A 27391-nucleotide genomic window follows, 5' to 3' on the forward strand; every position below is an offset into this window, starting at 1 on the left:
CAAGTAGTCTTATATTGTAGCTTCACCAGGTTGACGTCTCATTTTGAGGTATGCCTGGTGGTGCTCCTGGCATGCCCTCCTACACTATTCATTAAACCAGGGTTGGTCTCCTGGCTTGATGGTAATGGTAGAGTGGGGGATATGCCAGGCCATGAGGTTACAGATTGTGGTTGAATAAAATTGTGCTGCTGATGGCCCACAGTGCCTCATGGATGCCCAGTTTTGCATTGCTAGATCTCTTCGAAATCTATCCCATTTAGCACGATGGAAGTGCCATACAACATGATGGAGGGTGTCCTCAATGTGAAGGCGAGATTTCATCTCCCTAAGGACTCTGCAGTGGTCACTCCTACCAATACTGTCATGGACAGATGCATATCTGGCAGGCAGATTGGTGAGGACGAGGTCAAGTATGTGTTTCGCTCTTGTTGGTTCCCTCACCACCAGCCGCAGACCCAGTCTAGCAACTATGTCCTTTCGGACTCAGCCAGCTCGGTCAGTAGTGGTGCTACCGAGGACACTCTTGGTGATGGACATTCTGTGCCCTTGCCACCCTCAGTGCTTCCTCCAAGTGGAGAGCAATATGGAGGAGTATTGATTCATCGCTGAGGGAGGGCGGTAAGTGGTAATCAGCAGGAGGTTTCCTTGCCCATGTTTGACCTGATGCCATGAGACTTCATGGGATCCGGAGTCAATTTTGAGGACTCCCAAGACAACTCCCTCCCGACTGTGTACCACTGTGCTGCCACCTCTGCTGGGTTTGTCCTGCCGGTGGGACAGGACATACCTGGGGATGGTGATGGCAGTGTCTGGGACATTGTCTGTAAGGTATGATTCCGTGAGTATGATTATGTCAGGCTGTTGCTTGACTAATCTGTGGGACAGTTCTCCCAACTTTGGCACAAGCCCCCAGATGTTAGTCAGGAGGACTTTGCAGGGTTGGCAGGGCTGGATTTGCCGTTGTCATTTCTGGTGCCTAGGTCGATGCCGATTGGTCCGTCCAGTTTCATTCTGTTTTATTGACTTTGTAGCGGTTAGATAAAACTGAGTGGCTTGCCAGGCCATTTCAAAGAATATTTGATTGCTGCGGGTCTGGAGCCAGACCAGCAGATTTCCTTCCCTAAAGGACATTAGTGAACCAGATGAATTTTTCCAACAATCGACAATGGTTTCACGGCCATAATTAGACTAGCTTTTAATTCCAGATTTATTAATTGAATTCAAATTCCACCTCCTTCTGAGGCGTGATTTGAACCCATGTCCCCGGAGAAATAAAAGCAAAATACTGCGGATGCTGGAAATCTGAAATAAAAACAAGAAATGCTGGCTCCGATGAAGTTCCGATGAAGGGTCACTGACCCGAAACGTTAACTCTGCTTCTCTTTCCACAGATGCTGCCAGACCTGCTGAGTGATTACCAGCATTTCTTGTTTTTATCCCCGGAGAAATATCCTGGGTTTCCGGGTTACTAGTCCAGTGACAATAGCACTATACCACTGCCTCCCCTGGTTAGAGGTTAGTTAACCACTTTGCAGAACACCCATGTTCAGTCCTCAAGCGTGTCCCCCCAAGCTTCCAGTCACCTGTCATTTGAATTCTCTCCTCCACTCCCACTCTGACCTCCCTGTCCTCGGCCTCCCGCAATGTTCCAATGAAGCTCAACGTAAACTCGAAGAACACCACTCTTTACAGCCTTCCACACCTCAAAACTGCATTCAACAACTTCAGTTCAGAACCACTACCCCCCATTTTTTTCTTTTTCCTTTCCCCATTTTGTATTTTATTTTGTGTTTTTGTTTGTTTTTGGACAGGAGCTGTTGATGATGGGTCTGCAATTCACAACACCTCTAGACACATCTTTGGTTTCTTTACTTGTCACATTACCATCTCCTTTGGCCTTGCACCATCATCCTTTCTGTCATTTAATGTCTCCTTCCTTCCACCCTATCAGAGAGCTTCCCTTTTGTTCTTCCACAACCTCCAACCCGCTTCTGTACTTGCTTAAAATTTGTTACACTCTTAACGTTCTCAATTCTGACAAAAGGTCATCAAACTGAAACATTAACTCTGTTTCTCTCTCCACAGCTGCTGCCAGACCTGCTGAGTGTTTCCAGCATTTTCTGTTTTTACTGTAGTTGAGTATAGGGCTGATTTTGGAGGCCTTTACTCAACTGAAAAACCCCAAAAAATCCCCTGATTTGTGTTTAACAAGCCCTAGAATAAGATCATTTGCCAAAAAAACGAAAGCAACCTTTGTCAACTCATTCTAGATAACTATGGTTATGAGTGGAAGATGTGATTTTATCCCCCTTTCCTGTTGCAGAATTGACAAGAACAGCTTTTATTGATATTGCTGGGCAACATTTCAGTGACTTTTCCAATCTTTTAAAAGCTGCCAAGGTACAGTATAAATGTATTTGTATAACAAATCATTTAAATAAGGTTTGTCTACTGGTAGTCAGTGGTTGGGGTTTATTACCAACAGCAAACTATATATTGTTAATTTAGTAATGTTTTCTGTATATATGAACATTGGAACAAGAGTAGGCCACTCGGCCCCTCCAGCCTGCTCCATTATTCAATCCCAGCACAGCTGATCTCTACCTCAACTCCATGTACCTGCGTTAGCTCCCTATCCCTTGATATCCTGACCTAACAGAGTCCTGTCTTGAAATTTTCAACTGGCCCAGCATCCACAGTCTCTTGGGAGAGAGTTTTCCAGGTTTTTATTCCTTTTGTGTGAAGAAGTGCTCCCTGATCTCACTCAAAAATGGCCTTGTTCTAATTTTAAGATTGCTATGGATCTCCCCACCAGCAGAAATAGTTTCTCTCGGCTGAATTTTCGATCTGGGGGCAGGAAACAGGAGCCAGGACTGTTTCTGTGTCCGAAGCAAACCCCCGGGCAGTGGGTAGCAGTCTCTCATTGAAATTTTGTCCGGGGCGCACCCTTAATTGGCCAATTAAGGGCAGCGGGCAGGCTCTTGAAACTGGAGGGCCAATCAGAGGCCTTCCAGTTTCAGAGGAGTATAGAGGCTGCAGAAAATGGTAAGTAACTGAGAGAGTGCTTAAATATGAAGGTGCCCTCTTGGACACTTACTTTAAAATTTAATTTAAAAATAGAGAAAACAGCCAGGCCACCACTGTGGAGGGGTGGGGTGCCAGGGAGTGGGGGGGGGGGGGGCGGTGGTGGGTGGTGTGGGAGGGGGGTGGGGGTAGCCCTCTACAAGGCAGCATTTGTCTGCATCCCCACTCAAGCAGTCAGGGAGGGCCTGTAGGCGTGCCTGGAGTTCTTGCACCCCAGCCTGTCCCTTGTCATATTGAGAAACTGGAGGCCAACTGGAAAATACCTGTTGGCCTCCTCAATCTCCTGTTAACAAGGCTCTTAATGCGCTTAATTGCCTGCCCGGCTCATGGGGGTGAGTGGCCTTACCAGGCCCCAAACCTGTGTCATCAGGAATGGGGTCGGGAAACTGGCCCTGTCTGCTTCTGTTCTCAACCTCAACAGGGTCTGAAAATCCAGCCTACTGTATCTACCCTATCGAATCCCTTTGTCATTTTAAACACTTCAATTTGATCAGTCCTAAATCTAATGTACTCAAGGGAATACAAACCAAGTTTATACAACATGTCCTCATAATTCAGCCAAACCTCAGTATCATTTTGGTGGATCTGCATTGTATCTATTCAAAAGCTAATATCTCCTTAACTGAACACTGTAATGCAGATGGGGTCTGACCAGGTCTCTGTAGAAGTGAAGCATCACTTCTTCCCATTTTGTATTCCAGCCTCCTTGAGATAAAGACCAATAATCCATTCGCCCTGTTGATTAATTTCTGCACTTGTGCACTAGTTTTTAGTGATCTATGGCACAATTCAGCCTCATCAGACCCCTTTCCTATCCTGAGTGGCGTGAAACAGGGCTGTGTTCTCGCACCTACACTGTTTGGGATCCTCTTTTCCCTGCTGCTCTCACATATGCTCAAGTCTTCCGAAGAAGGAATTTTCCTCCACACAAGATCAGATGGCAGGTTGTTCAACCTTGCCTGTCTAAGAGCGAAGACCAAAGTACAGAAGGTCCTCATCAGGGAACTCCTCTTTGCTGACGATGCTGCATTAACATCCCACACAGAAGAGTGTCTGCAGAGACTCATCGACAGGATTGTGGCTGCCTGCAATGAATTTGGCCTAACCATCAGCCTCAAGAAAACGAACATCATGGGAAAGGACGACAGAAATGCTCCATCCATCAATATCGGCGACCACACTCTGGAAGTGGTTCAAGAGTTCACCTACCTAGGCTCAACTATCACCAGTAACCTGTCTTTTGATGCAGAAATCAACAAGCGCATGGGAAAGGCATCCGCTGCTATGTCCAGACTGGCCAAGAGAGTGTGGAAAAATGGCGCACTTACACGGAACACAAAAGTCCGAGTGTATCAAGCCTGTGTCCTCAGTACCTTGCTCTACGGCAGAGGGGCCTGGACAACATATGTCAACCAAGAGCGACGTCTCAATTCATTCCACCTTCGTTGCCTCCGGAGAATCCTTTGTATCAGGTGGCAGGACCGTATCTCCAATGTAGAAGTCCTCGAGGCGGCCAACATCCCCAGCATATGCACCCTACTGAACCAGGGGCGCTTGAGATGGCTTGGCCATGTGAGCCGCATGGAAGATGGCAGGATCCCCAAGGACACGTTGCACAGTGAGCTCGTCACTGGTATCAGACCACCGGCTGTCCATGTCTCCGCTTTAAAGACGTCTGCAAATGCGACATGACGTCCTGTGACATTGACCACAAGTCGTGGGAGTCAGTTGCCAGTGATCGCCAGAGCTGGCAGACAGCCATAAAGGCGGGGCTAAAGAGTGACGAGTCAAAGAGACTCAGCTGTTGGCAGGAAAAAAGACAGAAGCGCAAGGAGAGAGCCAACTGTGTAACAGCCCCGACAACCAATTCTATCTGCAGCGCCTGTGGAAGAATCTGTCACTCTAGCATTGGCCTTTACAGCCACTGCTGCTTCACAAACCACTGGCCACCTCCAGGCACTTACCCATTGTCTCTTGAGACAAGGAGGCCAAAGAAGAAGATGTACACAAATACCTGAATCCTATTGCTCCTCTATCGTGTCTATCTCTTGCCGTAGAGGAAATATTCCAATGTCATTCTTGCATCCAAACTTCCTCCACATTGAACTCCATCTTTTTTTATTCATTCTTGGGATGTGGGCATCCCTGGCTAGGCCAGTAATTATTGCCCATCCCTAATTTCCCTTGAGAAGGTGGTGGTGAGCTGCCTTCTTGAGCTGCGGTTCATCTGGTGCGGGTACACCAACAGTGCTGTTAGGAATAGAGTTCCAGGATTTTGACCCAGCGACAGTGAAGGAACGGGCGATATAGTTCCAAGTCAGGATGGTGCGTGGCTTGGAGTGGAACTTGCAGGTGGTGGTGTTCCCATGTATCTGCTGCCCTTGTCCTTCTAGTTGGTAGAGGTCACGGGTTTGTAAAGTGCTGTTGAAGGAGCCTACGTGAGGTGCTGCGAGTAGATGTTACACATTGCAGGCATGGTGTGCCTGTGCTGGTATGTGTGAATGTTTAAGATTGTCACAGTTTTGCCCACTCACTTAATCTGTCTGTGTTCCCCTTTAAAACTTTCTTCTTCCATCTATACAGCATACTGTGCCTCTTCACTTGTGGCATCTGCAAACTTGGATTTAAAAAACCCCTCTGTATTCCGTCATCTAAGTCACAGATGTATATGGTGGAAAGCTGAGGCCCCAGTACAGATCCCTATGGAACACCACTTGTCACATCCCACCAGAATGCATTTCCTTTCACCCACTACTCTGTCATTTACCTCCAAACCAATTACTAATCCAATTCCAATTTATTTCGAGAAGTAGCCGGGTGGCCTCAGATCTATCAAAACATGAGATCTAATGGCCCATTTCCTGTTCTTAAATGTTCTTACATTCTTAGACATGAGCTTCACAGAGGAAAAGCCTTTTCTCATTCCTAATTTCCTTAGGGGAAGTGGGCCTGGATCTGACTGCACTTGATGTCATTTTTGTCTTCGTGTACAGATCAAAATTGAATCCATCAGCCAACAGCAAGAGAGTGAAGCAGAGAAGATGCTGCAGGCCCAGTTCAAGGTTGAAAGTGTGGTGTACTCACAGGACAAGATCTACAACAAGAATTTTAATGTAACAAAAACCAAACCACAAACATCAATTGAAAATGCCAGTATCCAGGAAATGTCACACCATGTACAAACATACTACCAGGTAAACATGTGCTCAACCAAAGTTAACACTGTCAACTGTGCACTGTTCAGATCAGTTGTGCAGATCAGTTATTTTCCCACTTCCTGTTATGAAGGTGTTTGGCAAAAGCACAAGAGGCAACATGATGAAACACTGTTTTACACAGTGAGCTGTGGTGATCTGAACACACTGCCTGAAAGGGTGGTGGAAGCAGATTCAATAGTAACATTCAAGAGAATTGGAAAAATACTTGAAGGGAAATAAGTTTATATGTCTATGGGGATAGAGCAAGGGACTCTGATTAATCAGAAAGGTCTACCACAAAGCCAGCACCGGCATGATAGGCTGAATGGCTTCCTTCAGTGCTGTATTTTTCATTCAGAGGGGTGCAGGCACCACTGGCAAAACCAAAATTTATTGCCCACCCCTAATCTCCCTTGTGAATGTGGTGGCGAGCTGGCTTCTCTGAATAGAACTGAGTGTCTTGCTGGACCATTTCAAAGGCAGTTAAGAGATAACTACATTGCTGTGTGTCTGGAGTCACATATAGAACAGCAATGAGTCAGATAGGTCTATTACAACAGCCCAGTGGTTTCATTGTCACCTCTACTGAAACTAGCTTTTTATTCCAGATTTATTCAATTTAACTTTCCTAGCTGCCAAGGCAGAATTTGAACTCATATCTTCCAGATTATTAGACCAGGCCTCTGGATTGCAAGTCCAGTAATATAACCACTAGGCTACAGTACCCCTACGCTAGTCATGAGCCTCTGACTAATGGGGTTTAATTCATGAAACACAAAGGGAGGTTTTGATGCATAACTCACAATCTTCCTTTATTTTTGTTCCCCAATCCTAGATTGCATCTCGTCGACTGGCTGACCAGATTCCCCTGGTGATCTGTTACTACGTTTTAAATGAGTTTGCTGATAAACTACAGGTAGAGATGTTGCAGCTCCTCCAAGATAGAGACTGCATCGATGAATATCTGTATGAAGATCAAGACAAAAAGATGAGGAGAGAAACCCTCAAAAGCAGAATGGACCGGCTGAAAAAAGCCCACAAGATATTGCTAGAATTTGCATAAATCCTTATTGAATGAAGATTAACAAATAGGTTAACTCACTGTGTTCTTTATGCATCCCTATTTTCTGTTCTTTCCTCATCTCCTCTCCTGAAAGTGTTCAATTTGTATAGTTCCACAGTCGCTGGTCACCCTCTGATACAAGGGGTCATTGTTCATGTCTGATCTTTGACAGTAAGGGTTAACAACTGAGTTGCAAGAATATCAGAGTCTTTCTCACCCAATGTCCATACACACAAACGTCCAGCCGCAGTCACTGGGAAGCCATCAGGTAAATCAACCCTGACTAATTTCCTCTTCCCAACCATGGGCTGCTCTGAGTGCCATCCTGACTGAAATCAGCTAACTCAGACCAGACAATGGATTGAATTTAGAATCCGTCGTCTGCACAACCTGAACTATCAAGGGCTTTTTAACTTGTCTTTGAGACATCTTATGTAGAATCTCGTACCTTCACATTCCAATGCAGCTTGCTTTACATTCTGTATTATGTATCATAATCTGTTACAATTCAGAATGTGACAACCAATAAAGATTTAACTTGAAATAGGTAGAAATAAAATCTGATAATCATCAATTATCACTTTCACAAGAGTACTCATAGTGGCGGGGGTTGGGGAAGAGAGGTGGGGGGAGAGAGTAGATTACTGTTCCCCATACACTTATATCTATCTATCTATGTTGCTGGAATACTACTAAGATCAATCATAGGCTGATCACAGGTTTCTCATTGCAAAATAAGCTAATCGTAAATGCTTGGCACCTCCCCAGGATTAAAAGAACCCAGCGTTAAGTGGCTGTCTTTCTTTCTCTATTGATTTGAAGACTGTGACTTCTGAAGTGTGACTTGTATTGGATACTATAGATGTAATAGTCAACAATGTAAAAAAGTTCTACAGTGTGCTTTTGGAAAAGAATGATTAAAACTTATCTCACCATCTCTATTCTGCTTATTCTTTTTCAGGATCTCAAATCTCTTTACCTCCCTTTGTCTTCCCTTCCTTTGTAAAATTTACAGTTTAAAACCTAAGGTTGCAAACTATTATCTAACCTCCATTTAACTTTATTTTATCCTATGCTGTGGGTTCTTATTCTGCACCAAATGCAGTTTTGGACTTGAAACCAGTGGGACTGGAATTCACAAATGAGGAAGTGATGCTGCAGTTGTAAGAGCCTTAGAACCCATCTGGTGTACTGCGTTCTGTTTTGGGCACCAAATTTCAGGAAAGATAGGTTGGCCTTGGAAGGGGGTAATGTGCAGATTCATCATATTGTTACCAGGATTAAAGTCATAAAATATGAGGACAGGTCACATAATCTTGGCTTGTATTCCTTTGTGTTTAAGAGGTTGAGGATTGAGCAAATCAAGGCATCGAAAATGATTAAGGGAGGCCTAGAAGTTTCTTAGGTTCAAAATAAGCATCTAGGCTTCCAATATGGCAGGCGCCACAATTCTGGTGTTAAATGAGCATGTGCATACTGTCCACCATGTTGGATCAAGCTGCTCTGTAGACGTCCAGGGCACTCTGATAGTATGTAAAACCGTGAGTAAAATATTTCAATAAAACTCCTGCGCTTGTAGGATTCTTTCATAAGGTTGGTCTTCCCCAACACCTGACCTGTTACATGATAAACTTACGCAGCAGCAAGTGGCACTAACAGACAACAAGGACACTTCAGCAGCACTATTGTAAGAAGTGGAACCTTTAATAAATGATACTTTTCATGATAATATAGAATTCTCTGAGAAACAGTTCTCTCTCTTTCTTATTAAGAAAGATTCTATAGGAGGCAGCTAGGACAATGTCAGCCTGTTATCTCTGCCAAGGACATAACTCTAACACAGACTCTGAAACAAGACATTCCTAAAGCTGATAAGATGGAGCCTCGTACCCTCTCTAGACAAGTGTCTGGCAGAAGTTTACAAATGATACCAAGCACGAGATAAGATGACAGGTGACTTCGGGGAGGGCAGAATGATGGACAAGGAGGAGATGACCTCCCCTGACACCTGGGGTACCTGTCCTGTACTCATTGGTTAGAAGGGTTCGAACTAGTGATTGACATAGGGTGAACTCCCAGCCCCAAAAATAAGGTACATCAATGAATGCTCAGAGGAGCAGAGACCACAGCCCCCGTCAGGCAGAGGATAGACAGCTTCCTGACTCCTTGGCTAACTGGAGGAGGCAAAAAGACAGAGGGAGAGAGCGAGAGAGAGAGAGAAGACAGCCCTTCCAGCTGCAGAGATGGGCTGCAAAATCATGTCATGAACCGTACACTTCTTCTGTCTATTTAGTTTATGCATCTTATCTAGACTGTTGCGGAGAGCGGTGAAGCAGTCATTGAATGTTTTTAAGGCAGTGGTAGACAGATTCTTGACAAACAAGGGAGTCAAGGAGTATCTGGAGTAGGCAGGAAAGTGGAGTTGAGTCCACAAACAGATCAGCCATGATCTTATAGAATGGCAGAACAGGCTTGAGGGACCGAATAACCTATTGCTCCTAGATGTATGTTCATATGTTCTTAATAAACTACTTTAAAATTACTTATGTGTTCTCGACCACCTATTTTGGGTAATCTGGGACTCCCGAACCTAAACCTTACACTATTTAATTGGCACATCCACTGCACATAGGTCAGTAGATGGTTTGTCCTTTGAGACTGATGGTTAACCCTTTGGTGCTTTTTGGCCTGATTTCTGACTGATAAACTTAACTTTGACTCTGAGCCACAGCTGAAATGCCAGGGACTGCTGGCACGTTTTTCCTGGGGTTAGCAGGTGCTGAGGCACTGACAGTAAGCCAGCCAATGGCACAGCTTTCTGAATCACCTTCTTCAAAGAGGAAAAAAGATCCAAAATAAACTCCTCAAAGGATATCAGACATAAAAATAAATTGCACAGATTCACTTGTATGAGAATCATGGGCTCTGTGAAAAACAGAAAATATCTTCAGAATAATTACATTGCTCCAAATAACGAGGCAAAGTTGAAAAATAAATGAAAAGTATAAAGTAGAAAAATGGCAAGAGAATTCAGTGTTAGTTTGCAGGACTTTGGTTACCTGTCAGTTCACATAACAATTTGTCATAAGCAATGGTGCCACGAATACATTTCAAATATATAGAGAAACTGCATTATACTAACTTCCAGCAAACAATTTAGACAACAGGTTCGATTTTCTAAGTTTTATAAGGAGTTTTTTTTACCAACTGCAATCTTTTCAATGGGTCATTTCCTTCAGCTTTCATTCAATCAGGTAAATTTTACTTATGAGGTATTCAAAACAGTTCTGAACATGACTGGGCACTGAATGATCTCCCTGGCTGGATGGGTCCAGGCCCTGCAATCTGCACACTGTCACTTAGAAAAGAGACCAATGGAAACACTATTTAGCCCAGGGAGCTACAATCCCTCTGCAAATAGTCTCAGCAAGTTGCACAAGTCACCATCGTATGATAACACTTAAAAGGGAGATTTCTGTATGCTCTTAGAGAAATCTTCAAGTAAATTGGGAGGGTGTGGGGGACAAGGGGTGGGGAGGGATGTAGTGGGGTGTCGAGGAGCTTTCACATCGCCGGCACAGGGGATTGTACATCATCCGCGGAAAGAAGAGGAATCAGAGATCTCGATATGTCCTTTTATGTTCTGTATATTCTCTTGAACAACAGAAGTGCTTCCAAATTTGTCCAGCTTCATCGATATGTCTGAAATCAGATAATTACATTATAAACTAAATGAAAATCAGCAATATAAAGGCATTCGATGTTGACTTCAGCTGACCTGTATTGTACGTTTCAGAATATTTAAGAAGGAATCACCTTCATTTTGGAGAGGTATTATTTTAGACAAGTTAACCTAGATTCTCTGATATGGCCACACCTTGCAATAATTTGCATTTATATAGCTCTTTTAATGTAATAAAGTGTCTCAAGGCATTTTACAAGAGTGTAATCAGAAAAAAATCTGACACTGACCCACTTTAAGGGTTATTAGGACAGTGACAGGCTTGGTCAGAGAAATAAGTTTTAAAGGAGCATCTTAAAGGAGGAGAGAGATAGAGCACGAAAGAGGTTTAAGGAAGGAATTCCAAGGCTTAGGGCTTAGACAGCTGAAGGCCTGGCAGCCAATGGTGCAGCAATAAAAATCGGGGATGTGCAGGTGGCCAGAATTAGAGAAAGCAGAGATCTCGAAAGAGTATAGAGTTGGAGGAGGTTACAGAGATAGACCAGATTCATGTCAAAGTATGCTGGGGTCAGTTTACTAACATAATCCCAGGTTTAGGTTTTAGTGGGTGCAGGGGAACTTATTTTGGTGGGAAATAGAAAAAATAACACATGTAAAAGAAACTTAAAGGAAAGTTAAAATGTGGAATAGGGCAACAAAAATTCTGAGTGTTTGGAACAGCTAGTAACACATTTCAACCATTATGAGCCTTTGTCTAGGATGTAGGGGAAGAAGACTAAGAAGTGAGTGGCGATACTGAAGAAAGAGGAAACCCCAGTGCAGACATGAGTCTCCAGGCAAGTGAAAGAGCAGGCCAGCACCCAACTCCATGTTTGATATTTGCAACTGGCACCCGCATAGCAAGCAAGAGGAAGCAGGTTGGAGGCTGCAACAGACTGGAATGATCATTGGCCATGCCAACCCTATGCTATGTGGCAGCTACAGGTGTCCTAGCAACAGATTGCATAACTCTGCACCTGGCTTCCTGCTGACCCAAGGGGGTTGATTTTCAATCCAGGATCGAGAACCCGTTTCCGGATAATTTCCAGATCCCGACCTCCACTACATTGCTTACAAAATGCTATTTTTAAATGCTAATGCCCTAATTGGGTATGAAGTGAGCTCGGTGCCCAGTTAGAGACGCTGAGCACCTCCAGGAGGCGGGAAGTGCCTGCCTGGCTGGCTCCAGAAGCAAAGGCAGGAGGCAGCTATGATGGGGCCTGCAGCTACCTTGCCAAGGAGAACAGGCGGCTCCTCAGAGGGACAGCAACAAATATTAAATGGAACAGAGGGGAAATGGCCAAAACAAAGGTACTGTGCACATCCCGCGAGGATACCGGGGCTCCTGATACATTTAAATTTTTTTTTAAAACTTCCCCTTTGCCCCACAGCGAACCCGACAGCTTGAGTTACTGTGACCCAGAATCTTGTGCTTGATGCTGTAATTTCAGCCAAATGTTGTAATATATTGTTGAAGGCTGACTCACTCAGGCAGTGAGCAGATCAACCCAGCCATTGCACCCTGAGAATAATGAATGGATTGTACTATAAGAAATCTTCTGAGGGACCTTTCAATGCTTAATTCTTAATTTTATGTCGGGGCGGGGTAGATAGATGCTTGCCCATTTTCTTGCGATATTTTACCAAGTCCAAAACAACCCAGAGATTCAAGCTTTGTCCCAGATGATGGGGAAGCATAACACACTGTGTGACAGCCATGGCTCTGTTGGTAGCTCTCTCGCCTCTGAGTCAGAAGACTGTGGGTTCTAAGTCCCACTCCAGGACTTGAGCACAAAAATCTATGCTGACAATCCAGTGCAATACTGAGGGTGGTCAGAGGTGGCGTCTTTCTGATCGGATGTTAAATCGAAGTCCTATCTGCCCTCTCAGTTAAATGTAAAAAAATTCCATGATGATATTTCAAAGAAGAGCAGGGCAGTTCTCCACAGTGTCCTGGCCAATATTCATCCCTCAATCAATATTACATATAAACAGATTATCTGGCCATTATTGTTGTTTGTGGGAGCTTGCTGTGTGCAAATTGGCTGCTGCATTTCCCCCATTACAACAGTGACTACGCTTCAAAAGTACTTTTTTAGGGTAAAGCTTTGGCGCTTGTGAAAGGCACTATATAAAGGCAAATCTTTCTTTAACATTCAATCGCTAATCTGTGCTGAGTTCGCCAAACTCAACCAGAGCAACAGTGTGGGTCATTGGATTAGGACAGGGTTGAACTCAATGGTGATGTACCTTCCCCTCTCCCTGACTCTACCTTCCCCCACCCATCCCACCACCATGGTCATATCGCCTGCCAACAATCAAGGCCAAGGTTCACATGTGACAAAATAGCCACTTGGGTGAGGCATTGGAGTTATCCTCAGCTTGAGTTATGCCTTCGAGAAGAAGAAAGGAGATATTTGGAAGTCAATTTTAAAATGAACTTGCCTCACATTCTTAATTCTCACTTGCCTTAAATTGCATGTAAATCCAGTCCAGTAGTGTTGTGACTTTCGTGTATACTCCTGGTTTTCCGAATCTGGCACATCCATAACCCCAGCTTGTGACACCTACTAACCACCAGATTGAGTTCTGGTTTGTAACTAAAGGGCCGCCACTGTCACCCTGCCTCATACAAAGAAACAGTGTTTGTGCAATACAGAATAGTTGAACTTAGACACTATCAATTTAGTACCAACTGAAGGATCAAAGGTCTCCTCTATCTATTGGTTATCGTGGACAGCCTCAATCTAATTCCTAATGAGCATGGAACCAAATACAAAATTTCCCCCTTTTTGGTGACCTCAGTCACAGCCACCATAAGATGACTGGCATGGAATTGCAAAGCTGCAACACTCGTGCAACAAGCGATATTTTTCTGAGGTTGATGCTGAGGCATAATTTTGGGATGGAACAGAACAATCTTTACACTACATCTCACCAGGCTACACCTGATTTGGGAATGCAAGATGCTGAGGGCACAAAGTGAATAAAAGGTCAGTTCCCAGCACCTCACCTCAAGTGAACACAGAATTCTCACCAAACGATTCTTTGGAAAGAGCTGAACATCATTACTACAATTACAAAGACTTCGGGTGAATTGATATCCAGAGTTTCTTGAAGTAAACTTTGGCCCAGAAATTCCTGAGACAGGGTTGGCAGAAAGGCCAATAACTTAGGAGAATAGATTTAAAGTAATTGGTGGGAGGATTAGAGGCGAGTTGAGGAGAATTTTATTTCACCCAGAGGGTGGTGGGGGTCTGGAACTCAGTGCCTGAAAGGGTGGTAGAGGCAGAAACCCTCATTGCATTTGAAAAATACTAGGAAATGCATTTGCAGTGCTGTAACCTGCAGGACAACAGACCAAGAGCTGGAAGGTGAGATTAGGCTGGGTCATTCTTTTATGGCCGGCATCAACACAGTGTGCCATAAAATTCTAGGATTCAACAAGAGTGGATGGACCACCGGCTGAAAGGGTGCTGGATGGAGGGTCGCAGAATTTGGGGAAGATCTTCTAGGTTTACACCCTGTTCAAAAACCAAACAAAATTAATTCCCCCTCCCCCCACCCTTCTCCCTACCTCACATCAAGGAGCCGTGCCTAAGGGAGGTTCTAAACTACTCCAGGATTTTCACCCATTACACACTCGTGAGGTAAAGGCCTGACCCAACCACAGCCAAACCGAACCCGACTGGAGCCCGTGTCCTTTAATTTTATTTCATGCCCGACCCAAATATATCAAACATGTTATTGAAACAGAAAAAAATCGCGTCAAAACGTAGATTAAAAAGAAAACAATACAAAACAACACAGTACAATCCAGCCCGACCTGACCCGAGCCCAAATGCTGGCCACAGAATATAGACCTGACCCCACCCAAACCCGACACACGTAGTTGGGTTTGGTTGGGTAGCAAGACTTTATCGTGAGGCCCAATGGAACTCTCATTGGCCTAGAAAGGGGGGGGGGTGAGTTCAGTTCAGTGCCTAATAAAAGGTCTCGAAAGATTTGACAAGCATAGATAATCAATCTGAAATCTAAACGACAATAAATTGGAAGGAACATACTTGCACATGCATATATAGCACTGAACGTCCCCCTCCCCTTCCCAAGTTACCTGTGTAAAATGGGTGCACTACGAAGCCTGGATTCCTAAGACCAGGTTACTATTCCTAAACTAAATTGAAACTTGTATTTTGTTTTGGACACAGCGTTGATATTTTGTGGTATTTAGCTTCCTGTTTTATATTCTCTTCCTCTGGAGGGCACCATTTGCCCATCTTAATACTGTTTGCCACTCTTTCCTGCAGTATTATTGTTGCTGCTGGAAAGAAACTTGTGGCAAACAAAGTGTTAATGACAGGGATTCCTACTGACCTGCAGACAACTTCAAAGGATGGCTCTTCCCATTCCCATGAAGGTTACCACAGCATTAAACTTTTGCAATCTTGGAACTTTACAAGAAACTGCATGCGCCATCATCATTCAATAGATGCATCACACACATGATAGGCTTGGGGGTAACTAGCTTATCATATTCCAAGTGGGAATCAAGCATCAACTGGACTGGGCACAGAATGTTCACTGGGTGCAGGGTATGCCAAGTGGCAGCAGGGCTTCTTACATCAACACTGCAGCCGATATGAACAGAGAGGATTTCCATTCAATGTTACGATGGTATATAATCATAGGAATATCATATTTTAAGTCAATGCCCACTATCAGAAGGTCATGAGTTCAAAACCCACCCCAGAGACTTGAGAAAGGCTGGCATTTTAGTACTGAGGGAGTGCTGACTTATGACATCTTTCAGACGTGACATTTAAATGAGGCCATGTCTTCCCTCTTACGTGGACATAAAAGATTCCACAATATTATTCAAACAGCGGCAGCAATTCTTCCGGTGTCCTAGCCAACATATATCCCTCAACCTACATGGAAAAACAGATTGCTTTTTATGGGATCATGCTGTGTACAAATTGGCTGTTGTGATTCCTACATAACAAAAGTAACTGCACTTCAAAGCTATTTAATTGGCTGTGAAGCATTTTGGGATGCCCTAAGGCTGTGTGGAGTATTATATAAATGCAACTTCTTTCTTCTTTTTCATGATATTTCATCCTATGCCTCTGTAAGACTTCAGTCTGTCTGCTACCTTCATCTAGGGACCTTTTACTTTCAGTACACGAGGCTTTCTACTGCAAGAAGAACAATCCTCCTTACTTACATCCTCTGTAAAGGAGCAGTTCTACCATATTGCCCCTTTGTTCAAAAATAAATTTTGCAGAGAATCCACTCTAAAGGAGGAAGAAGCCCTTTAAGAACTGGGGCTGTTTGGAAAATGTACACGTCCCCTCCAACCCTCAAGCCAATCACACTTCCTGCTTGGAGCTCAGCACCTATTTTCTGGGGCACTGAGACCCCAGTAAATTGAGGGGCAGGGTGCTTGCAATTTTCAATGAGGTCAACCCCACCCTGCCCCCACCCCCGCCTCCTGCCATTGCTGGACACAGCCCGAAAGCTGCCAACATTGAAAGTTCATTTTTTTAATTTCTTGACAATTTTAGTTAGTGAAGTATGCAAGCTGACCAATTTGCATTCCTTCCTTAACTGAGGGGCACCAATGGTAATGATATCATTCCCTCTCCTTGTGTCGCAGTTGTTCTTTGTACAGAGCAGGGGTTTAATCGAGGGGGAAAGTTTGCTAAAAACTTGCCAAATATTAACAATACCTGGCATGCATCACGTCCCCCCTCTTCAAAACCAGCACACTGCATACGAGGCGTGATGATTTCATAATACAATAGTTTGCAATCCCGGTAACTAATTAAAGGCACCAAGGCCTTCTGTAGAATTTCAGATGGAGAACCTGATGAAATGAATATAAAACATTTTAATTGTCCAAGCAACATTATTCATAGAATATAAGGAGGCCATTCAGCCCATCATGCCCTTATTGACTCTTTGGAAGAGCTATCCAATTAGTCCTACTCCCCCTGCTCCCCTTTCCTACAGCCCTGCAATTTTTTAGTTTTCAAGTGGGCATCACACTTTAGAAAGGATGTTAAGGCTCTGGACAAAGAAGAGAAGAGATTTACTACAATGGTACCAGGAATGAGGGACTTCAGCTATGTGGAAAGACTGGAGAGGCTGGTGTTGTTCAACTTACAGCAGAGAAGCTTAAGGGGAGATTTAATATAGGTGTTCAAAATTATGAGTGGTTTTGATAGAGTAAATAGGGAGAAGCTGTTTCCACTGGCTGGAAGGACGGTAACTAGAGGACACAGATAGAAGATAATTGGCAAAAGCACCAGAGGAGCAATGAGGAGAATCGTTTTTATGCAACAAGTTGCCGTAATCTGGCAAGTACTTTCTGAAAGGGTGAAAAGGAAATAGGACAAATACTTGAAAAGGAAAAATTTGCAGGGCTATGGGGAAAGAGCGGTAGAGTGGAACTAATTGAATAGCTCTTTCAAGAGCCAGCACAAGCAAGATGGGCTGAATGGACTCTTTCTGTGCCGTAAGCTTCTATGCTATATATTCAATTCCCCCTTGGAATAGACAGAATAATAATTAAACTATGATATATTCTCTCACAGTCCTGAAGAGAATGGTGAGAAAGTATGGCGGACTTTCTCATTTGTCTGTTTCATTCATGCTACTAAAAAGTACTTCATTGATTGTAAAGTGCTTTGGGACCTCCTGAGGTCCTTTCTATTGCCATTAATCATGCACATCCTATACACCCTTGCTTTCCATGGAAAATATGGAGTGGCCTGATGGCCTGCAAAACTGTAACTTCATCAATTAGCAATGCATCAGGTCACAAATGCATTCAAGAAACATCCTCACTTGCTGTATTTGCTTTGAATAAAATATCAACATCCTGTCACCAATCCTTTATTGATTAGATATTATCTTTGTCAGGCATTGCATATTTGAAACCTGCATATTAGTGCTCATCAAAGACTCAAATTGTCATTTTGTACAGCTTTTATCAGTTTCCAAATCCAATCAGCTATTTGGTAGTAGGTATAGAGGCCCTCTGCTGAAATTGCAATGTAACACTGGCTGTAAACCTTTCTAAAAAATAAATACAACAGTAGTTTTTATTTTTCAAAGCTGAAGTTCATGTCAACATAATTAGGCTCAACCAGAAATACAGAATGATTGATCGCTAATCTTTTTTTAATTATGAAAAGAATTGCTGCTATTAGTGTGAGGTAGTCCATTTTGGAAGGAAGAATGAGACCACATTCTGGTTGAATAACATGAGTCTAAATGGGATTGAGGAGCGACGGGATCTGGGGGGACAGGTACACAAATCACTGAAAGCAGCAACGCAGGTTAATAAGACTATTAGAAAAGCTAACCAAGTAGTGATGTTCATTTCAAGAGGATTAGAATTGAATAGCAGAGATCTTACCTTAAACTTATATTGAACCTTGGTTGGATCACACTTGGAGTACTGTGTACAGTTCTAGTCTCTATATTATAAAAAAGAATATAGAGGCACTGCAAAAGGTGCAAAAAAAAATAAAACTCACAAGGGTGATACCAGAACAGAGAGGATATAATTATTTGGAAAGTTTAAACAAATTGGGCTGTTTTCCGTAGAAAAGAGAAGGCTGTGGGGTGACCTGATTATGAAAGAGTTTGATGAGGTAAATGTGGAAAAATGTGTCCACTTGTGGGCGAGTTCTAAACTAGAACATAAGATAGTCAGAGAATCATAGAAATTTACAGCACAGAAAGAACCCATTCGAGCCATGATGTCCATGCGGCCAAAGAAGAGCTATCCAGCCTTATGCCACCTTCCAGCTCCTGGTCCATCGCCCTGAAGGTTAATACACTTCAAGTGCACATCAAAGTATTTTTGAAATGTAATGAGGGTTAATCAAGCAGTGAGTTCCACACCCCCGCAACTTTCAGGGTGAAAAAAATTTCTCCTCAACCCACCCCGCCCAACCCTCCCACCCTGGTTATTGACCTCTCTGCTAACTGAAATGGGTCCTTCCTACCCACTCTATCTAGGCCCCCTCATACTTTTATACACCTCAATTTAATCTCCCCTCAGTCTCCTCTGTTCCAAAGAACCAGCCTATCCAACCTTTCCTCATAACAAAAATTTCCCTGTCCTGGCAATATTCTCATAAATCTCCTCTGTACCCTCTCTAATGCAAACACATATTTGCTATAATGTGGTGACCAGAATGGTATGCAGTACTCTAGCTGTTGCCTATCTTGTTACTAATAAAACTAATAGGGAATTCAGGACAAACTTCTTTACCCAAAGAGTGTAAAGAATGGGGAATGTGCTACTATAAGTAGTAGTTGAGGGGAATAGCAATGATGCATTTAAGGGGGACATGAGATACATACGAACATACGAATTAGGAGCAGGAGTAGGCCACTTGATCCTTCGAGCCTACTCCGCCGTTCAACAAGTTCACAGCTAAACTGACTACTCATTATTTCCACCTACTCCTGATAATCTTTCACCCCCTTGCTTATCAAGAATCTAGCTACCTCTGCCTTAAAAATATTCAAAGACTCTGCTTCCACCGCTTCTTGAGGAAGAAAATTTCAAAGATCCACAACCCTCTGAGAGAAAACATTTCTCCTCATCTCGGTCTTAAATGGTCGACCCCTTATTTTTAAACAGTGACCCCTAGTTCTAGATCCTCCCACAAGGGGAAGCAGCCTTTCCACATCCACCCTGTCAAGACCCCTCAGGATCTTATATGTTTCAATCAAGTCGCGTCTTACTCTTCTAAATTCCAGCGGATACAAGCCAAGCCTGTCCAATCTTTCCTCGTAAGACAGCCCGCCCATTCCAGGTATTAGTCTAATAAACCTTCTCTGTACTGCCTCCAAAGATAAGCACATGGGCGATAGAGGAATAGAGGGCTATATTTATAGAGTGAGAGGAAGAGAGGTGAGAGGAGGGTCATGTGGAACCTAAACACTGGCATGAGCCAATTGGGCTGAATGGCCTGTTTCTGTGCTGTAGTCTCGTTGTCATTGCTTCTCTAAATCTTCCTAAACTGAAAATACTCTATACTGCTTGTTCTCCCTCCTCCCTGCATCTCACCTTAAAGAAGCCCAATCCTGTTCTGGTCCAACACTGACACATACACACAACCTGCCACAGGAGCAGAGAACATTCATGATTTATTTTTCCTTGTCCTCTTACATGGAACTGAAGCCAATTACAGAGCCCCATCTGCTGCCCCGACTGATTTTGAGAGAGAAGGAGCTGTATAGGTTCTTGACTGGGGCAAGGAGCAAGTCAGTACACTATTGCATGCAATGGGGGAATGTGCCGACAACATCCTCATTACTCAAGGCATAGATGAAGAGAAGGCTGCATATAAAGAAGTTATTAAAGCACTCAAGACTTACTTTAATGTAAAGAAAAATGTCATTGTGGAGCGTGCCAAATTTAATAAGCATACCCAGCAAAAAGGGGAGAACATTGTATTAGTCATTGATAAATGATGCAAACTCGCTGAGGATTGTAAATACGGCAGCTTACAGGAAGAGCTGATTAGAGACAGGATTGTAGTCAGGGTATTAGACAGTGCCCTATCAGATCATCTACTCTCGAGGGATGATCTCACATTAACAAAAACAGAAACAAAAGTGATTCTGTTGGGCAGACAAGCAGACAACCAATTCATTGTCCAAGGGGACAGGGAGAGTCCGATCTTGAGAGTCACAGGACATACCCGGGGATGGTGATGGCAGTGTCTGGGACATTGTCTGTAAGGTATGATTCTGTGAGTATGACTATGTCAAGCTGTTGCTTGACTAGTCTGTGGGACAGCTCTCCCAACTTTGGCACAAGCCCCCAGATGTTAGTAAGGAGGACTTTGCAGGGTCCACAGGGCTGGGTTTGCCGTTGTCGTTTCCGGTACCTAGGTCGATGCGGGGTGGTCCGTCCGGTTTCATTCCTTTTTATTGACTTTGTAGCGGTTAGATACAACTGAGAGGCTTGCTAGGCCATTTCAGAGAGCATGTAATAGTCAACCACATTGCTGTGGATCTGGAGTCACCTGTAGGCCAGACCAGGTAAGGCAGCAGATTTCCTTCCCTAAAGGGCATTAGTGAACCAGATGGATTTTTACAACAATCGACAATGGTTTCATGGCCATCATTAGACTAGCTTTTAATTCCAGATTTATTCATTGCATTCAAATTCCACCTTCTGCTGTTGTGGGATTTGAACCCATGTCCCCAGAGCAATACCCTGGGTCTCTGGGTTACTAGTCCAGTGACAATACCACTACCAGTATGCCACCGCCTCCCCGAGATAGCAAAAAAGTTAATGAAGTGCACGATGTACAAAGTGTGGAAATACCAAATTTAGGTGAAATCCTGGAATCAAGTGAGAATTGCTGGACGGGATAAATTCTTGTGGAAGGAAATAAGATTAATTTTAAACTGGACACAGGAGCAGCAATTTCAGTACAATCAGACGCAGAACCATGGCTGAAAAAGAAGTCTCTCAAACCAACAGGTAAAATATTATATGTGCCTGGAAGCATCAAGTTAAAGGTAATGGGAGAGTTAAAGACAACATTGAGTTACTGGTGAAAGGGAATTTCTGAGACCTTACATGTAATCAAAAACCAAAGTTGTTTACTCCTAAGTGAGAAGGCTTGCATAGATTTGCAACTTATATATAGAGTGGAAGAGCTCGAATGTAAGGAAGACCAACCCAGAAATTTTACAACCAAATTTCCAAAATTATTTAGGGGATCGGGGAAGTTAGAAACGGCATACTATATTACTCTAAGGACAGAAGCAGAGCCAGTGTATTTGTTCACACCTAGAAAAGTCCCATATCCACTTCTAGAAAAAGTAAAAAAGGAACTTGAATTAATGACAAAAGAAGGATTATTTCACCTGTAACAAAACCTACAGGATGGTGCTTAGGTAGGGTCCCATTGAAGAAACCTAACCGTTTAAATAGGATTTGTGTTGATCTCACACAACTGAATAAGGCAGTGGAAAGAGAAATACATCCAATGTCATCAGTAGATGAGAGTTTGGCAAAACTAGGGAGAAGCTCCATCTTTACCAAATTGGACACAAATAGCACATTTTGGCAATTACCATTAGATGAGGAATCTGAGGTTCTAACTACATTCATAACACCATTTGGAAGATTTTGTTTTCGCAGATTACCATTTGGAATAACATCAACGCCTGAGATCTTTCAAAGGATGATGTGGAGGATTCTGGAAGGATCAGTGGCACAGTGGCGCAGTGGTTAACACTGCAGCCTCACAGCTCCAGGGACCCGGGTTCAATTCTGGGTACTGCCTGTGTGGAGTTTGCAAGTTCTCCCTGTGTCTGCGTAGGTTTCCTCCGGGTGCTCCGGTTTCCTCCCACCGCCAAAGACTTGCAGGTGATAGGTAAATTGGCTGTTATAAATTGCCCCTAGTGTAGGTAGGTGGTAGGGCATATGGGATTACTGTGGGGTTAGCATAGATGGGTGTTTGTTGGTCGGCACAGACTCGGTGGGCCGAAGGGCCTGATTCAGTGCTGTATCTCTAAAAAAAAAGTGATTGGACGGAATTATTTGCCATAAGGATGATGTCCTAATCCATACAGCCAATCAGAAATGGAATAAAAGGGATGGTAGCAACAGGGATACAAAATTGGCTGAGTGACAGGAAACAGAGAGTAGTGGTTAACAGATGTTCTTCGGCTGGAGGAAGGTTTGTAGTGGAGTTCCCCAGGGGTCAGTGTTGGGACCCTTGCTCTTCCTGAAATATATTGACCTGACCTTGGTGTATAGGACACAATTTCAAAATTTGCAGATGATATGAAACTTGGAACAATTGTGAACCATGAGGAGGATAGTATAGAACTTCAAAAAGACATAGACAAGTTGGTGGAATGGACGGACAAGTGGCAGATGAAGTTCAATGCAGAAAAATGTGAAGGCATTCATTTTGGTAGGAAGAACATGAAGAGACAATATAGCATAAAGGGTACAACAACTCTTCAAGGGGTGCAAGAACAAAGGGACCTGGGGATATAAGTCATTGAAGGTGGCAGGACAGGTTGAGAGCGTGGTTTATATAGCATAGAGTATCCCGGGCTTTATTAATAGGGGCATAGGGCAAGGAAATTATGTTAAACTTGTATAAGACACTAGTTCTGCCTCAGCTGGAGTACTGCTTCCAGTTCTGGGTGCCGCACTTACGGAAAGATTAAAGGCATTGGAGACCGTACAGAAAAATTTCACGAGAATGGTTCCAGGGATAAGGAACTTCAGGTATGAAGACAGATTGGAGAAGACGGGACTGTTTTCTTTGGAGAAAAGAAGGTTGAGAGGAGATTTGACAGAGGTATTCAAAATCATGAGGGGCCTGGACAGAGTGGAAAGGGAAAATCTGTTCCCACTCATGAAAGGAGCTAGAATGAGAGAGCACAGATTTAAAGTGATTGGCAAAAGAAGCAAAAGGGACAGGAGGAAAAACTTCTTCACGCAGCGGGTGGTTAGGATCTGGAATGCACTGCCTGAGAGTATGTGGAGGCAGGTTCAATCGAGGCTTTCAAAAGGGAATTAGACTGTTATCTGGAAAAGAGGAATGTGCAGGGTTACAGGGAGAAGGCTGGGGAATGGCATTCGGTGAATTGCTCATTTGGAGAGCTGGAGCAGACAAGATGGGCTGAATGGCCCCCTTCCGCACTGTAACCATTCTGTGATTCTGTGAAAAAGAACACGATGCTAGAGTAAGAGCAGTACTACGAAGATTGGAAGAAGCAGGTCTCACACTGAACGAGAAAGGTGTTTTTTTCACAGCCAATGGTATAGTTTCTTGGACATTTAGTAGAAGGTATTAGAACAGATCCACAAAAGGCAAAAGTGATAAGGTAATTCGCAGAACCTAAAAATGTGACACAGCTTCAGGGGAAAGTTTCTACCCAATTTAGCCATTACGGCCGTTGTTGATAAACGACAATGTTTGGTTTTGGAAAGAAGCCCAGCAAGAATGATTCGAGAAAATCAAAAGAATGTTAGCATCATCGGAGGTGTTGGCCCATTACAACCCAGAGCTACGGATGCGTCATCTACGGGATTGGGAGCTTTCCTATTTCAAGTGCAGAGATATGGGAGATGAAGACCTGTATATTTTGCTTCTCGTTCGTTAACAGAAACTGAGCAAAGATACGCAGTCTTAGAAAAGGAACCTTTGGCAGCAACTTGGGCATGTGAAAATTTTTCAGGTTACGTCCTAGGACTTCAATTCAAAATCAAAACAGATCACGGACTGTTGGCTACTCTTTAAACTCAAAGGAGATTGCGAAATTACTTCCAAGAGGACAGAGGTTTAGGTTGTGATTGATGAGATTGCACATGAAAACTGAATACGTTGCAGGGAAATAGCAGATCACAGCAGACACTTTATCACGTATTTCAACAGCAGGACCAGAAAAACGAGATATTTTGCTTCTCAAAGAAGTAGAAGTTTTGGCTTTGACAATGACAACCCGACCTGCTACAGCTCAGAAACTGAGTGAGATGACGAATGCGCAGAAAACAGACAAAGTATATGCAAAAATCAGGGAATATTGCTTGTATGGACGGTCAGAGTACATGCCACATAACCTTTCTCTAAGACACTATTACAAACAAAGGGGTTATCTCAGCACAGTTGATAATTTGCTAATCTACAATGAGAAATTAGTTATCCCAAGAGTCTTGAGATTAGACATCTTGCAGAGATTACACCAAGGTCATCTGGCTGTTACGAAATGTCGAGCCAGGGCAAGACACTCAGTATGATGGCCTGGTATATTGAAGGGATGATAAGAAGAAACAGAAGGTGATGATACCAAAGAAACAGCAAATACAGGAGAATCAATCATCTCAAAAATGTGATGAACCAGTGATGCTGCAATCAGCCATCAACCTGAATAAAGAACTTGAGTATCCAATAGTTCTACTCAAGCACTGCAGAGTCAGAAGGAGGAACTAGAAGACTCAAAACCTCAAACCCCTTTGAAGGAAAGAAGAACTTGTTATGGCAGACCTGTGAAAATGCCACAGCTGGGTGTCACTGGGTATCACTGTCGCTGGGTCAAAATCTTGGAACTCCCTTCCCAACAGCACTGTGGGTGTACCTACACCCCCCAAGTACTGCAGCAGTTCAAGAAGGCGGCTCACCACCACCTTCTCAAGGGCAATTAGGGATGGGCAATAAATGCTGGTCTAGCCAGCGACGCCCACATCCCATGAACAAATAAATAAAAGTGATTATCAATCTGAAAAGAGAAGTCGGAGACTTGGGGGGAGATGTAGAATAATGTAATATAGTGGACATTGGGTTGTTACTGGGCAGATTCGTTAATAGACTGTGTACATCATCACAGGAAATGATGTAAGGTAATCTGTACAGAGCCTCTTGGAGAGTTGTAGAGGAAACCTTACGTGCAAGATTTGTTCAATAAGCTCCTGTTATTTTAACCATCAGACTCTTATATATTCTGTACTAAGCCTTAATAGTTATCAGAATATTACAGCATCCAGTTCGGGTCACTGCACTTCTGGAATGATGTAAGGACGCAAAGGAGATTTACCAGAATGCTTCCAGAGATGGGGGATTTTAGTTACAAGGTTAGGTTGGAAAAGCTGGGATTGTTCTCCCTGTAGCAAAGAAGATTGAGGGGAGATTTGATAGCGGTGTACAAGATATGGCAGGCTTGGATAAATTCGACAAGGAAAAACTGTTCCCATTAACTGATGGTACAAAGACTAGGGAACACAGATTAATGATTTTAGGCAAGAGATGCAGGGGGAATGTGAAGAAGAACTTCATTACGCAGCGAGTGGAACTCATTGTCCATGAGGGTGGTGGAAGCAGAGACAATCAATGATTTCAAAAGGAAATTGGATGGGAAGGAAACAGATTTGCAGGGCTACAGGGATTGAGCGGGGCAGTGGGACTGACTGGATTGCTCTACAGAGAGTTGGCATGGATCCAATGGGCCAAATGGCCTCCTTCTATGCTATAAATGACTCTATGACTTATCAGCCCAAGCCTGAATATTGACCAGGTCTCGCTGCAGGTGGGCACACACTGTTTCAGTATCTGAGGAGTTGCAAATGGTACTGAACAATGTGCAATCATCAGTGAACGTCCCTACTTCTGACCTTATGTTAGAGGGAATGTTATTAATGAAGCAACTGAGAATGGTTGAGCCTAGGACACTACCTTGAGGAACTCCTGCACCAGTGTCCTTGGACTGAGATGATTGATCTCCCAACAATCCATAATCATCTTCCCTTGTACTAGGCATGTCTCCTACCAATGCAGAGTTTGCCCCTTGATTCCCATTGACTTCAATTTTGCTAGGCTTCCTTGATACCATACTTGGGCAAATGCTGCCTCGATGTCAAGCGCAGTCACTCTCACCTGACCTCTGGAATTCAGCTCTTTTGTCTATATTTGGACCAAGGTTGTAATGAGGTCTGGAGCCCAAACTGAGCATCAGTGAGCACGTTATTGCTAAGTAAGTGTAGCTTGATAGCACTGTCAACAACACCTTCCATCGCTTTGCTGATAATTGAGAGTAGACTGATGGGGCAGTAATTGGCTGGATTGGATTGATCCTGTTTTTGTGAACACGACTTAGCTGGAAAATTTGTCAATTGTATCAGATAGAAGGTTAGCATCTTTATGGACAACACTCAGTCTTCCTGAACGGGTTTCGATTACACGAGGAGAGCGTCAGAAGGAATTTCCCAGAGTACTTTTTCCCTTATTGGCCCTTGTTGTTTTTCTCTTTTGTTTTGCCTCGCTCAGAAAATTGCATAGCTGTGGGGGTAGGTGGGAGATGGTGGGGGCGGGGTGGGGGGAAGAAGTGTCTAGTCAAGGTATTCCAGCCATCACGGTGTGGGGCAGGCTTGATGGACCAGCTGGTCGTTTCCTGCCCATAGGTTTGTATAGACTGAGAATAGAACCTTGGTCCATCAGCTCCATATGGTCTGGGAGTGCATTGAGCACGGAGGCACAAAGCCAATTCTGCACTAATGCTCCTTCTAAGCTGTGTGGGTGTGTGGCCAAGCAGCAATTAGAAATGTGCCACACATTAAATAAGCAGGCCACATACAATCAACAAAAGTTAGAGGGAGTGTTGGTATGCGCCATCTCCCAGCAAAGATGAGTGGAAATGACAGTGTCTACAGCTCCTGGCACCCTCTCAGCTACAGAGGTGACTAGGTTAAGCAAATAAATAAAAGAGGATTAAAGATATAGCAACAAAAAGGGGAACCTGCATTAAAAAGAAATTAAAATGATCTCTTAC

General features: G+C 43.6%; 2 protein-coding genes across 2 annotated transcripts in view; one reads left to right on the forward strand and one right to left on the reverse strand.

The window, feature by feature from the left end:
• Nucleotides 1–8272, forward strand: part of LOC137374699 (interferon-induced GTP-binding protein Mx3-like) — a 108171-nt gene extending 99899 nt beyond the window's left edge. Inside the window, exons 12-14 of the mRNA XM_068041220.1 lie at nt 2324–2400; nt 6078–6278; nt 7117–8272. Of these exons, the coding sequence (XP_067897321.1) occupies nt 2324–2400; nt 6078–6278; nt 7117–7344 (506 nt within the window). The 3' untranslated portion in view covers nt 7345–8272. The remainder of the gene's footprint in view (nt 1–2323; nt 2401–6077; nt 6279–7116) is intronic.
• A 2664-nt stretch (nt 8273–10936) lies between these two features.
• The window catches only part of LOC137374222 (transmembrane protease serine 2-like), a 58914-nt gene continuing 42459 nt past the window's right edge, over nt 10937–27391 (reverse strand). The window contains exons 11-13 of the mRNA XM_068040009.1: nt 16795–16931; nt 13531–13687; nt 10937–11046 (exon numbers count right to left, since the gene is read on the reverse strand). Coding sequence (XP_067896110.1) covers nt 10937–11046; nt 13531–13687; nt 16795–16931 — 404 coding nt within the window. The remainder of the gene's footprint in view (nt 11047–13530; nt 13688–16794; nt 16932–27391) is intronic.

This window comes from Heterodontus francisci, chromosome 10, assembly GCF_036365525.1.
Source record: "Heterodontus francisci isolate sHetFra1 chromosome 10, sHetFra1.hap1, whole genome shotgun sequence".
Taxonomy (NCBI): domain Eukaryota; kingdom Metazoa; phylum Chordata; class Chondrichthyes; order Heterodontiformes; family Heterodontidae; genus Heterodontus; species Heterodontus francisci.